General features: G+C 46.3%; 1 protein-coding gene across 4 annotated transcripts in view; it reads right to left on the bottom strand.

Annotated features, from left to right (window-relative positions):
• Positions 1-1,466: 1,466 nt before the first annotated feature.
• LOC128625444 (atos homolog protein B) overlaps positions 1,467-12,615 on the bottom strand; it is a 13,408-nt gene continuing 2,259 nt past the window's right edge. The window contains exons 2-11 of one of the 4 annotated variants that reach the window (XM_053653740.1): positions 9,623-9,691; positions 7,815-8,139; positions 7,578-7,715; positions 5,660-6,611; positions 4,444-4,502; positions 4,257-4,347; positions 3,985-4,143; positions 3,757-3,825; positions 3,417-3,616; positions 1,467-3,302 (exon numbers count right to left, since the gene is read on the bottom strand). In XM_053653740.1, coding sequence (XP_053509715.1) covers positions 3,149-3,302; positions 3,417-3,616; positions 3,757-3,825; positions 3,985-4,143; positions 4,257-4,347; positions 4,444-4,502; positions 5,660-6,418 — 1,491 coding nt within the window. In that variant the 5' untranslated portion in view covers positions 6,419-6,611; positions 7,578-7,715; positions 7,815-8,139; positions 9,623-9,691 and the 3' untranslated portion in view covers positions 1,467-3,148. Of the gene's footprint in view, positions 3,303-3,416; positions 3,617-3,756; positions 3,826-3,984; positions 4,144-4,256; positions 4,348-4,443; positions 4,503-5,659; positions 6,612-7,577; positions 7,716-7,814; positions 8,828-9,622; positions 9,692-12,615 lie in introns of those variants that run through there. The other 3 variants (XM_053653739.1, XM_053653742.1, XM_053653741.1) reach the window with 3 other exon arrangements.

Genomic DNA, 12,615 nt, shown 5'->3' with positions numbered 1-12,615 from the left:
GCAATTGACCAACAGATACATTTTTATTTATTAAACACTGACACGACATCATTTTATCCATCGGTGACCAACTCTTCGAATCTTATAGGAGTCGACTCCTAAGTTTCTGGACTCGAACGGCTTTATTTCGGGAAGCGCTGACTCGAAGACGTCACTTCCGCTCACGAGCTTACTCTTTTAACTTTCGTTCTCTTTCCATTTTTCTTCTTTTTTTAAATTTTATTTTACAGTAATGACATCCGCTTTGACATCCTAAAAAAAGATCATAAGAACCGTTTTCATTTTTTTTACTTTTAATGTGATTTGTGATCAGTGCATCACTTCCTGTGCACATGTAAATTATGCAAAACCAAAAGAATGAAATAAACTAATATTATCGTTGTTGTTTTTATTTGTGTTTACTTGTTTGTTTATTATTTATTTGTTTATTTTTACCTCCATTTTGTAGGGAAAAAATAAAATAAAAGGTCTAAATCATGCAGTTCAATACTTTGGTGTGTACAGTGATACAAAAGACTGATTTTTGTTTGTTTGGTTGTGTCATAAAAATGACAAAATAGATCAGTAGTAATTGGATATCTCACTAGAGCAGTTTTAGTCAGCTACACGCCCTGTTCAATCTTCCTTACTTCTTTCCAATATTTCACTACAGTCTAGATTTGTAAATGCAGAAGAGTGTTTTGGGGTGTTCATATGTTTATTTATTTATGTTTAAGAGTGTTATTTGCTTCCATCATTTTGACACTCTCAGCTTTTATCCACACAGCGTCCCGGTGTAGCTGCAGGTCTTCACTCCAGCCTCGTCCCCAAACCCCGAGCGAGAGGAGGCTGAGACACAGGAATTAACAGCTGTGGCTTCTGCTCCACTGGAATGAAAACCCAAAACAGACAGACAGACTGACGACAAAACTAAAGTCTAAACCGAGAGATGAATGAATGGAAAGGATGGACAGAAGAACATGTAAGGGATGAACAGATGTATTAATAATGGATGGATGGATGGAAGGAGTGATGTACCGAGTGGTGACAGAAAGATGAATTATTGATAGAAGAAAATGGAGTGATTAATGGATCAATGAAAGAAGGGATGTGGTGACTGAACAAGTGTTTAAAAGTGTTTTAATAAATGAAGGGATGAAATTATTATCCTCCTGAGACACCACAAAAAAATCCCCAAAGAATCCGATAACAAATGAAGAACGAATAGATGAACGGATGGGTATGTTTATGTCTTGGGATTGTAGATGATTTACCTGTGTGTGTGTGTGTGTGTGTGTGTGTGTGTGTGTGTGTGTGTGTGTGTGCTTAATAAATATAATCAAATAACTGCACCCAGGGTGCTTTTCACATCTCAGAGCATCATTATATTCATGAAGACAGGGCTAGAGAGCAGATTTTACCCACAAGCCACAAACTTTTATTTTTATCTTTAAAATATACATATAGATCATCTGATTTTAAATACCCCACACCCTCCCTCCCTCCCTCCCAGTCCACACTTTATCCCTCCCGAAGAAAAAAAATAACACACAGCCCTCTAAGTGTGCAGCATATTACACTCACTCATAATTTTTTTTTCGTGGTTAGGAAGTTAAATGAAACACTACCGCTCGGGTCCTGCAGGGGGCACCGACGCTACAACAGCCTGGACTCGGACTTTTGAGTTAGTGACCATGAGCGCATTGTTTAAACGGAAGGATGGGATGGAATTTGAGTTAAGGCTCTGTCTGGTAGGGAAAAGTCCGAGCGCTGAGAAAGTCTGCTAACTTTCAGCTAACGTGCGTTGTTGCGTCGTAACGTAGCGTCGCTGGAAGTGTTTGACTGTAAAGGGAGATTCATGATCAGAATATGTGCAAAAATAAATTGTAAAACGGATGCCCTCGGAGTCTGCAAACGCTCTGCGAGTTAAACGTTTTGAGCTACGATTTCTCCGCTGTGGTCGCGGTACCAAAGCTGTTCTGATTAGAGTTCCACGTTCATTTCCATCATTTCAAGAAAGTCAAATTTAGCCACTGGATCTAAACATCAAATTCTGCTCAATAAGCAACAATCAACAAAAATCAAAACAGATCACAGAGTTCGCTAACTCTAAACAAATTATTATTTCGTGTTTTTACGTAGTACCGAAGTCGCTATTCGAAGCCCTTTGTTTGTGGTGCAGTATTAAAGCTAGCCTGAAGGTGGCAGCGATTTCTGAATCTATAAAGGCAAAATACAAAGTTCCCTAATCAGGAAAAGTCCAAATTAACATTCTCAGAGTTTACTGACTTTTTTTTTTTTTTAAATAGTCACCTCAAAACAAACTGCTTTATCCAGCTTGCTAGCTTAAACCATAATCAAAGACAAAATACGTATTGTGGTCACAGTACTAACACCGGCCTGTAGAGGACTGTGAGTGTACACTGGGGCTTTAGTGAACAAGTTGTGTAACAGTAAAGCCGTGTTGTTGTAGCTGAATCCCAAACTCAGCTTGCTACATGACATTTGGCGTATTTATATAGTGCCACTGTTATTATTTAAAGGCCTTTGTTATTAATGTTGTTGCAGTACTAAAGCCGGCCTGCAGGTGGCAATTCCTGCTCGAGTCCGGTTTTGTAGCGTCCTGCGCTCCCGATACATTTTGTTAATGCTAACACAGTTAGTTAAAATGTCCTCCTCTCCGTCTACATTCCGATATTAGATCCCGAGTCCGGTTCCCCTCCATACGAGCTCCTTGTTTGTTGCTCGAGTTCCTTCTCTGAAGCTGCTCTGGTAATCGAGTGGCGTTACAGATGACAAGAAATCAGAAACGAGTCTGTAGGCCACGTCCCGAATCCACTTACAGACTCCCTACAGTCCTCCTTCCTCCACTCCTACAAGCAGACACCCGGTCCGATTGGCCGACCAGGTGAGCGTGCCTGGCTGCGACTGGTCGACAGTCTCAAGTGGGCGGGGCTTAGGAAGAGCAAAACACATTTCCTGTCTAGGGGAAAACTCTCTTCAGTCACAAAGCTACGTCGTTCTGGTGTATCCTGTGTGCGAGTGTGTGCGAGTGTGTGTGCGAGCATGTTCAAGATCAAGTGTGTGTGTGGTTCCGCTGTTCTCGAGTCAGAAAGATTTTAATTTTTAATTTTTTTTTCCTACAAGTCCATCGTGCAGCTTGTCAGGGTCACACTCGCGGGGAGTATTTGGGGTTTCTTGGCACCTCGGTGAAGGACTTGAGTTCGTAAGGGATCCCCGTGTCCACCTCAATGGATTTGCGGGAGAATAGCAGCCGGATATCGTTGTGCAAGTAGATCTTTCCAGATTTGGAGCTGTGGAATCTGAGAGAGAGAGAGAGAGAGAGAGAGAGATTTTAATAATAATTCTGATCAACAGTGCATGGGGTCTTCAGGTTAACGTCAGGCAGAACAGCAGCGTGAGGAAAAACATCAGACCTAAGGTGTATCAGATAGCATAGAATCTTCTTCCTGTCGGAGGTGGAGCTTTCCGTCCTCGCCCCTGACTCCACCTCTTCCTCCACAGGCACCAGGAAAATTCGATGGCGCAGGAAGGTCATGTGATTGACAGGCATGTCCCCAAAGTTGTAGGTCACCAGGAACATCTTCACCACAGTCTTATTGGGGTTGAATAAGGTCTGAGCACCAAACAAACAGGAGGGAGAACACGAGAGATTAACACAAACGAAAGAGAGAGAGAGAGAGAGAGAGAGAGAGAGAGAGAGAGAGACAGGTTGAGAGAGAGACAGACAGGTTGAGAGGACACTCAGTGACTCACCACTTGAATGGTCCCTGCTTTAGGTACACTGTATCCTTTCTTTCCCAGGGGCTCCAGTGAGATCACACCCTGTCACACATCACACAACATGGGCATGATGCAATGTGACAGTGTAGCATGGACACACACACGCAGACACAGACACACACACACAGAGAGAGAGAGAGAGAGAGAGAGAGAGAGAGAGAGAGAGAGAGAGAGAGAGAGAGAGAGAGAGAGAGAGGTTACCAGGAAGGGCGAGGGCGCGCTGTGCTCGGACGTGTCGTAGTAGGTCACCTGTACAGGTAGAGTGGCATGTTTGGGGCAGTACGATCCGCTCGCCCCAATCTCAGCTGTGAAACCCTCGATCCGTCCTGATGGAGAGAACCGACCCTTCAGGATGGACTCCTGCACACACACACACTTGTAGTTTGAACTCTGCGTATCCATCTTGTCCCCATATTCCTGATTTGGCATTTTAGTGAAACATAAAGACTTAATGTTTCCGCTCATAGAAATACCTCAAAATTTCCCAGAAGTGACCTGCTAACAGCTAACGATGAACCGGACGAGCGGCCGGTGTCGGTGCGCCTGCCACTGCGCAGCTGACGACTAAACACACACCATAAAAACACACACACACGTTAAAAGTAGCCCATGTAAAGTGTTTATGAAGTGTGTGTGTGTGTGTGTGTGTGTGGAGCTCACGATTTGAGGCGAGCGCTGGCCTTTAGCCTCTGTGATGATCGGGAACACTCAGCCGAGCTCTGAGGAGAAGAGACAGGAAGTCACGTTAAACCCGAAGTTCAGGCTAACCCAGAAACTAGCATCACGGTAAACATGAGCATGGGCTATTTTTGATCATTCTTATATTTAGAAATCCTGTCAGGATTGTTAGCTGGCTAGTGTTAGCATTTTGAACATTCATGAACATTTCTAAAGATAATGTAAGAGTCCTGTCAGGTTAGCTCGCTAGCTGTAATACTTACACCTTCAATTACATTTCCCATAATCCACTGCAGTGAAGACCACGGAGTCATTTCACAGAAAGACGTGTGAACATCTCAGATTGTATTTTTCAGATTTTTTTTTTAAGTATATTTAAAAAATCTGATCTGGGCCACACTCAAACCAGATTCTAAATCCAGAACACAGTCCCATCCAAAAGTATTGGAACGGCAGGGCCAAGTCAAATCCTGTCAGGTTAACTCACTAGCTAGCATTATTTAGCAATAGCAGTGAAGATCCTGAACATTTGAATGTGATCCTCTCAGAAATCCTGTCAGGTTAGCTAGATGGTTAGCATTAGCATTATAAATATGACTTAAAATCTATATCCTGTGTTTATATGTTTCTGTAAAGCTGCTTTGAGACAATGTCCATTGTTAAAAGCGCTATACAAATAAAAATTGAACTGAACTTAATTCATGTTAGCTAACTGGCTAATAATTAGTAATAGCAGAGGAATTCTGTGTATTTAAGTGTGATCTGTACAGAAATCCTGTCAGGTTAGTTTATCTGAGCTAGCTGGCTAGCGTTAGCATGATGAGATGTTTCTAAATATCATTTAAGGATCCTGTTAGAAATTCTTGTCAGGTTAGCATTAGCAGTGAAGATGATCACACATTTATGAATAAAATAATTTTTAAAAATAAAGATCCTCTCAGAGATCCTTTCAGAAATCTCTGTGCCTGTGTGAGGGAACACCGAGTATTGGAACAATGTCCATTGTTAAAAGCACGATACAAATAAAACTGTATGGAGTTGAATATTAGTGTGTGTGTGTTTCGCCTCAGTTAGCACTCAGCAGGTTTGTTGAGTACATCATAAACATTACTGAGTGAGTGTGTGCGTGCGTGTGTGTGTGTGTGTGTGTGTGTGTGTGTGTGTGTGTGTGTGTGTGTGTGTGTGAGAGAGAGTTTACTTTGCCCTGTTCTCTGGTTGTGGGTAGGAGGTGTGTCCAGTAGGGGGCAGCCTTGGAGTCGGTGCTGCGTCCCGGTGCCAGTCCGATCCCGGGGGTCAGCGCCAGACGGCAGCGCTTGGACGTGGAAGGTCCTTCGTCCTCAGAGCACGAGTCTCCAACGTCACTGAACGACAGCAGCTTCTTCCTCTTCACTTCACCACTCCTGTCTGAAGAACTCGACCCGTTGGAGCAGGAAGGCGGCGACGGTGGGTGGGGCTGTCTTTCTGACGGGGGTGGAGTCTTTTCGAGCTCCACCCCCCACTCCACAGCCTCTACGGGGGTTAAGGGCAGACGTGAAGACTGCGGGGGCTCCAGCGGGGCAGTAGGGGGCAGGTGAGGGTCCACCATAGGGGGCGATTTGGGTGACAGCGGGGCAAAAGCGTCTTTTGCGGGGAGAGGCGGTAGCAAGGGGGAGGAGCCTCTTCCACACAGCACCTCGCCTTCCATTTCGTCGTCGTCGTCTTCTTCATCTTCCTCGTCCTGAAGGAGGCGTTTGGGGGCGACAACTGGGTCCGAGGCTTTGTCTAATGCGCGCTTCGTACCCCCTTTAAACCCTCCTCTCTGGGAAAAGATGGATAGTTGATAAACCTTCTGCAGCCGCAGCTCTTCCTGGTTCAACGGTCTTGGCTGGGGGTCGAAGGTCACCTGCGGGTCGCTGGGCGGCGGCAGATCTCCGGCCTGAGCCTCCTTCCGGACCAGCTCCACGTGGATATGACGCATGGCGATGTTGCTTTCTTCCTTGCACGGTATTTTACGTATATACTTATACTGAAAAAGTCCTAAAAAGTTCTGCAGAGTTCAACAGAGCGGAAAAAAAAGAAGAAAAAAAAAGCAGCACTTAGATCTTTAGATCCCGGAGGTCCGCTTTAGCATCGGCATACTATGTTTCCCATAATGCCTTGAAGCACGACGCCTGAAAAACATCAGAGGAGAGAAGAAGAAGAACACTGCGTGAACAACGAGCAGATCCGCTGGAATACTTACACCTTCAGTTACATTTCCCACAATCCCTCGCAGTGAACAGCACAGACCACAGAGAGCTCGCAGAGAGAAAGACGTGTAAACATCTCCGATTGATCTTTTTTTAAAAATCCGATCTGGGCCACATTCAAATCGGGATCTAATCCGGAACATAGGTTCCCGTCTGAAAGTACCGGGACGGCAGGGCCAGTTCTCTTGTTTGTGCTGTACACTGAAGGCATTTGGGTTTGAGATCAAAAGTCGGACATGATGTCCGCTTTCGTTTCCTGATATTTACATCTAGACGTGTTAAACAACTTGGAACACGGCACCTTGCGTCCGAACCCGCCTATTTTTCAAGTGATCAAAAATATTGGAACGCGTGACTGAGCGGTGTTTCTTGCTGCCCAGGTGTGTCCGGTTAGAGCTCTGAATGTCTGCTCTGGGTTTGAGGCCTGGGTTTCGCCTGTGAAGCCTGATGCAGCAGCGCTGCGGGAGAAAGGAGAACATGCTCCGGCCCTGTGCACGACTACAGTGATGCAACCGAGGACAGCGGTGTGTAATCCAGGAAGACAGAAAGAGACACACTGTACGCCACCGACAGGAGAACAGAGGAGTGTGTGGGTGTGTGTGTGTGTGTGTGTGTGTGTGTGTGTGTGTGTGTGTGGTGGATATGGCACTGTTATAGCTGCTATGTTGGATGTTTCACATTACATGTAACTATAAATGGATAAAAAGTACAACATGCCGTTTTTAATGAATAAATATTGTAAATGCTGTGGTGCGGTGTAAAAACACTCGGGAACGTGTCGTTACGGGAAAATAATCAACTTCAGGGACGATAACGGTAACTCCACGTCGTCATCACGCCATACCGTCGTGGATTATTTCCCTGTAAACTGAGCGAGATCCTGCTTACACGTGTGCCTGCTCGTTCCGCGTCCACCCGTGTTGACCTCTGCCCTCTGGCCCTGAGACTAGCCCGTGAGTCCGGCCGTCTCCGACGCTGCTCGTGTGACGCAACAACAGCATTCCTACTCAGGAGGAGAACAAAGGCCTTGATAGAGAGAGAGAGAGAGAGAGAGAGAGAGAGAGAATCAGTATACATGTTAATTAGTGTCACTGGTTAATAATCACACAACGATCAATTTCTCACCAAAGGGGCGGAGTGTCAATGAAGTGTTGAACAAAACAAACCGATGATGATGTCTACCCTCAAGCTCCGCCCAGACCCGGCCAGTGGCCAATCACGCCCCTGCAGGGCTCCTGATGGGTCGCTCGAGGGCTGCATCCTGAGCAGGGCATTCCATATACACGCCGAACTGTTAATCACAAGATCACAAGTTCAGGAAGAACATTCACTTCAAAGCAGCAGGTTAGGACACGCCCCCTTTTTCCTAAGTGCTTGGTCTCTAGGTCACATGTGGGAGAGTTTATTTTGGCAGTTTCCTCTTCTAACCAGTCATCTGGGTCATAAACTCCTTTATTTAGCTCGTGTTGGAGGAAAACAGTGCAAGCACACACACACACACACACACACACACACACACACAAACACACACACACACACAGTGTTTACTTCCATGTAACACACTGTACAAGGGTAAAGGGCTGAGAGGGGAGTGTGTGTGTGTGTGTGTGTGTGAGCAGATGATTGGTCTTCAGGGGGATGTAGGTGTATGTATATGTCTCGTCCATACTCGCGCACACACACACACATTTATAAACAAGTGCACGTTGTTGGTCTAAATATTGGATTCTTCCAGACAGCGGATGAACTGATGGAAACAAGATGGCCGACTTTCAGCGGCGACGGAGTGGCAGCCATTCCAGGCTACAAAGATAAGTGCGGAGAGGACTCTGAACCTAAGACGGGTCAATTACAGCTGATCGTACAAACACACACACGCTTATATATACACACACGCGCTAAGGTGCTGGACTCAGCACAGCTTTCTGAAACCGATCCACGGTGGAGCTCCAGCTCCATCCCATACTGTCCCGTGCAGCGTTACAGAACTGACCATAGGTCAAACGTCGAAGCCTAAAGAAAGCTCTCGGTGGTGATCATTCTAGAAATATGGGTTACAGCAGGTCACTCAGAACACACTGAGCTGTCAGGACCAGCATGGAACACACACACACACACACACACACACAGTGTGCAGGGCTCAGCTGTGCTCAGGAAGTCAGGATGCTACCACAAACAATGGTGTGCGTGCACACACACACACACACACACACACACACACACACACACAAACACAAACTTGTGTATACACACACAGGGTGCCACTGAGGACAGTGTCTCTGTGCTTATCTGCGTGCAGAGCTGGAGGACGTGGGTTTATCCGCCACAACACACACACACACACACACACACACACACACACACACACACGCTCACGCCTGTGATGTCACATGTTCCTTCTCTCACCACACACACTCCAGGAGTCTCACGCCAGCGATGCACAACGAGATTCAGTCTTACATCGAGTTCACACACTGCTCCTTGAACTGTAGAAAGGGGCGGAGTCCAGCATGGGGGTGGGGTTAAATAAATTAATTAATAAATAAACCCGTGGTTAAAGATTATGATAGTTCATAACCGGAATCTTCTTGATTCATCACATGCGATACGATGATAATATCCCACGTCTGATCTGATCTGATCTGATCTGATCTCGAACACCCTGCAGTGAGACAGGTGTGAGGGCGGCGACCCGACACACACTCTACGCTACACGTTCATCCGACATCACAACACAGCAGCAGATCAGACCGGGGAGCACATGAAAACCCACACACACACACACACACACACACACACACACACACACACAGAGAGAGTGAGAGTGTCTGTAGTTTCATAAACCACACAGCAATAACAATAAAGATTTTGTGTGTGTGTGTGTGTGTGTGTGTGTGTGTGTATGTTTATGACCACAATAACTCCTTACTTACCTCTTTGCTACACACCTCCTCTCTTCTCCTCTTCCTCTCTCCCCGTCTCTTCCTCTCAATCTGTCCGTCCTGGCGGTGGGTGGGCGAGAGAGGGAGAGAGAGAGATTGGGGGGTGGGGTGGGGGTAGGTAAAGATGAGGCGATGGGGTGGGGGGGTGTTGGGGTGAGAGAAGACCACAAGAAGAGTGAGATTAAAAAGCACAGGATCAGTGTTTATGCTCTCTCTCTCTCTCTCTCTCTCTCTCTCTCTAACACAATGGGTTCAGTTCACACACTCTTTTTTGCTCTTGATCTCGGTCAGCATTCAACATGTGGGTGGGGCTTCATCGATCCCAGACATCTTATTGGACGGTGGAAAAGGGGCCCTGGTGGTACACACACACACACACACACACACACACACACACACACACACACGTGTGCATGTTGTAGTCCCACCCACCTGCCTGCTTTGCCCAGTGTGTGTTCACTCATGCTGATTTCTTGTCTGTGTGTGTGTGTTGGGGACATACCATAGCAAACAGTGCTGGCTACCCAGGAGATACCCAGCAACACACACACACTTGAGTCAAATGCAGGTGGAGAGTTTCACCGTTGGTGTGTGTGTGTGTGTGTGTGTGTGTGTGTGTGTGTGTGTGTGTGTGTGTGTATGTGTGTGTGTGTGTGTGTTCTAGAAAGAGGAACTTCACAGCTGAGCAGATACGTCAGAACACAAGAGTTGTCACTCCGGAATGCCTGTGTATGTGTGTGTGTGTGTGTGTGTGTGTGTGTGTATGTATGTGTGTATAGGAACCTACCCACGGTGTACGTACACACACACACACACACACACACACACACACACACACACACACACACACAGAGAGCGAGAGCTGGTAGTTTGGGGTCTCTATACACTTGAGGAATTGTGAGGGTGATTGAATGTCTGGGGGGGGGGGGGGGGCAGAGGCACTACTTAGAAAATGTGTGTGTGTGTGTGAGGGAGGGAGAGTGTGGTAAGACAATCTAGGCAGTAAAAGAGAAATTCTATCACACACACACACACACACACACACACACACACACACACACACACACACTTCCCCTTTAAGAGCTCATGCTCTGTGCCCATATAAGGTGAACAAGGGGGCGTGGCTAGGCACACAGACCAGACCCCATTAGGCCTGGAGAACTCTGCCCCAAAGAGACACACACACACACGCACACACACACACACACACAGAGATACACAGACACGGATGACACTTGTGTGCATTTCAGTAGAATCAAAGACTGTTCTGAGAGAGACAGAAAAAGAGAAAGTGAGACAGTCTGTGTGTGTGTGTGTGTGTGTGTGAGAGAGAGAGAGAGTGTCGATGACGGTGTATGTTGTCAGTGCTGCAGGGAGATGAACTGAACATTCCACAAGACTGTGAACATTATTCAAAGTAGGGAGCTGTCTCACTTCTAATCTCTCCCTCACCCTCTCCCCCCCCCCCCTCTCTCTCTCTCTCCCCTTCATTCAGCCCATCTCTTTTTCATTCTGTCTGACTCTATTCATTCTTCGTACATGAACAGCTTTTAATGCTGTCAGAGTATAACAGAGAGAGAGAGAGAGAGAGAGAGAGAGAGAGACAGGAAGTGGAGTTGACATGGCTACTGTGTGTTTTCATCAGTCACTGAAACAACATCTGTGTGTGTGATTTTAGTGCATCTATACAAAACATCTCTATGGAGACTCATTTCACAGTTTCCAGACTAAAAATAGACACACACACACACACACACACACACTTCCTGAACCAGTTTCGAAGTTCTGTGGGTATATGCACACATACTTGAAGGCTTGTGAGGGAGGGGTGTGAGGGTATTGCTGCTTTATTCTTTTGTATAAGAGAGAGAGAGAGAGAGAGAGAGAGAGAGAGAGAGAGAGAGAGGGGGAGAGAGAGGTGAATAATGGACAGAAGTGAAAAGATGAAGGGGTCAGTGGGGGTCCTGAGATTGAGGGATTTGGGAAAAGTTGTTTTTTTTCAGCAACTTGAGTCTTTTGAGTTTAGCTAAATGAATCGTTCACTGAATCGTTCACTGAATCGTTTGCTACAGGTCATCGTCCCCAAGTGTTTGATTCCTCTTACTCCCCAATTTACCAACACGTACAATTCTCTGTTCGTTAAGGAACATCTGCTACAGTTAATGTTGTAGAACTCCCACGAGACAAGATTTCAAGAAGTTCCTGTTCCCCCGTCCAATCAGAATCCAGGATTCGACATCCCCTTCCACTTGGCACGTTCGACTACGCGAAGGTGAGACGTTTCATCAGTACAGCGGAGATCCCAGACGACAGCTTCGGGAGTGTGTTCGTTAGCGTTGATCTGAAAGTCGACACGTTCGGTCTTGCTGAAAGTGTTCGAGCAGAGGATGAGACCTCAGCGAACCACGCCGCTAATCTGATCACCGTGGTGCGGGGGCGAATTAGTAGAGACGGAGAAATCATGTCGTTTCAGTCTTGCTAAAGCTCTTTACTTCCTAGATCAGATATTAGGACGATCTACTACAGCAGTAATGTGGAAAACCAGGTCCCGGATCTACCCATCTACGAGTGGTGTGGTGGTTGTACATAACAGATCTGAGAACAGGTTTTCCTCTCTCTGACCCAGGACCAGTCTAAACAACCGAGTCCAGGAGCTGATCTGGGGTCAGACTCCTCGTTCACTCAAACACCTGACCCAAGCCTAGAGCTGATCTAGGAACAGACTTCAGACCTCAGAGCCAAGACCCGATCCCAGATCAGTGCTAAAGTGTATGCAGGTTGTGTGTTACACTGGTTATTCTATAGAACATCTGATCTAGGATCAGTCTTCACTGGATTAACCCAGAGGACCCCTTCCATTGGCATGAAACTGAACTGTTCTGGGCTCAGCTCCAGAAGGTGACAGACCCAGCATTTCAGAGCTATTTAAAGAGACGGAGATGTTATGTATATGTTAGGGGTGTGTGTAGTGTGTGTGTAGTGTG

This window comes from Ictalurus furcatus, chromosome 22 (genome assembly GCF_023375685.1).
Source record: "Ictalurus furcatus strain D&B chromosome 22, Billie_1.0, whole genome shotgun sequence".
Classification (NCBI taxonomy): Eukaryota; Metazoa; Chordata; class Actinopteri; order Siluriformes; family Ictaluridae; genus Ictalurus; species Ictalurus furcatus.
The sequence above is the reverse complement of the archived record's forward strand: the minus strand, read 5'-3'. Positions and strand labels throughout refer to the sequence as shown.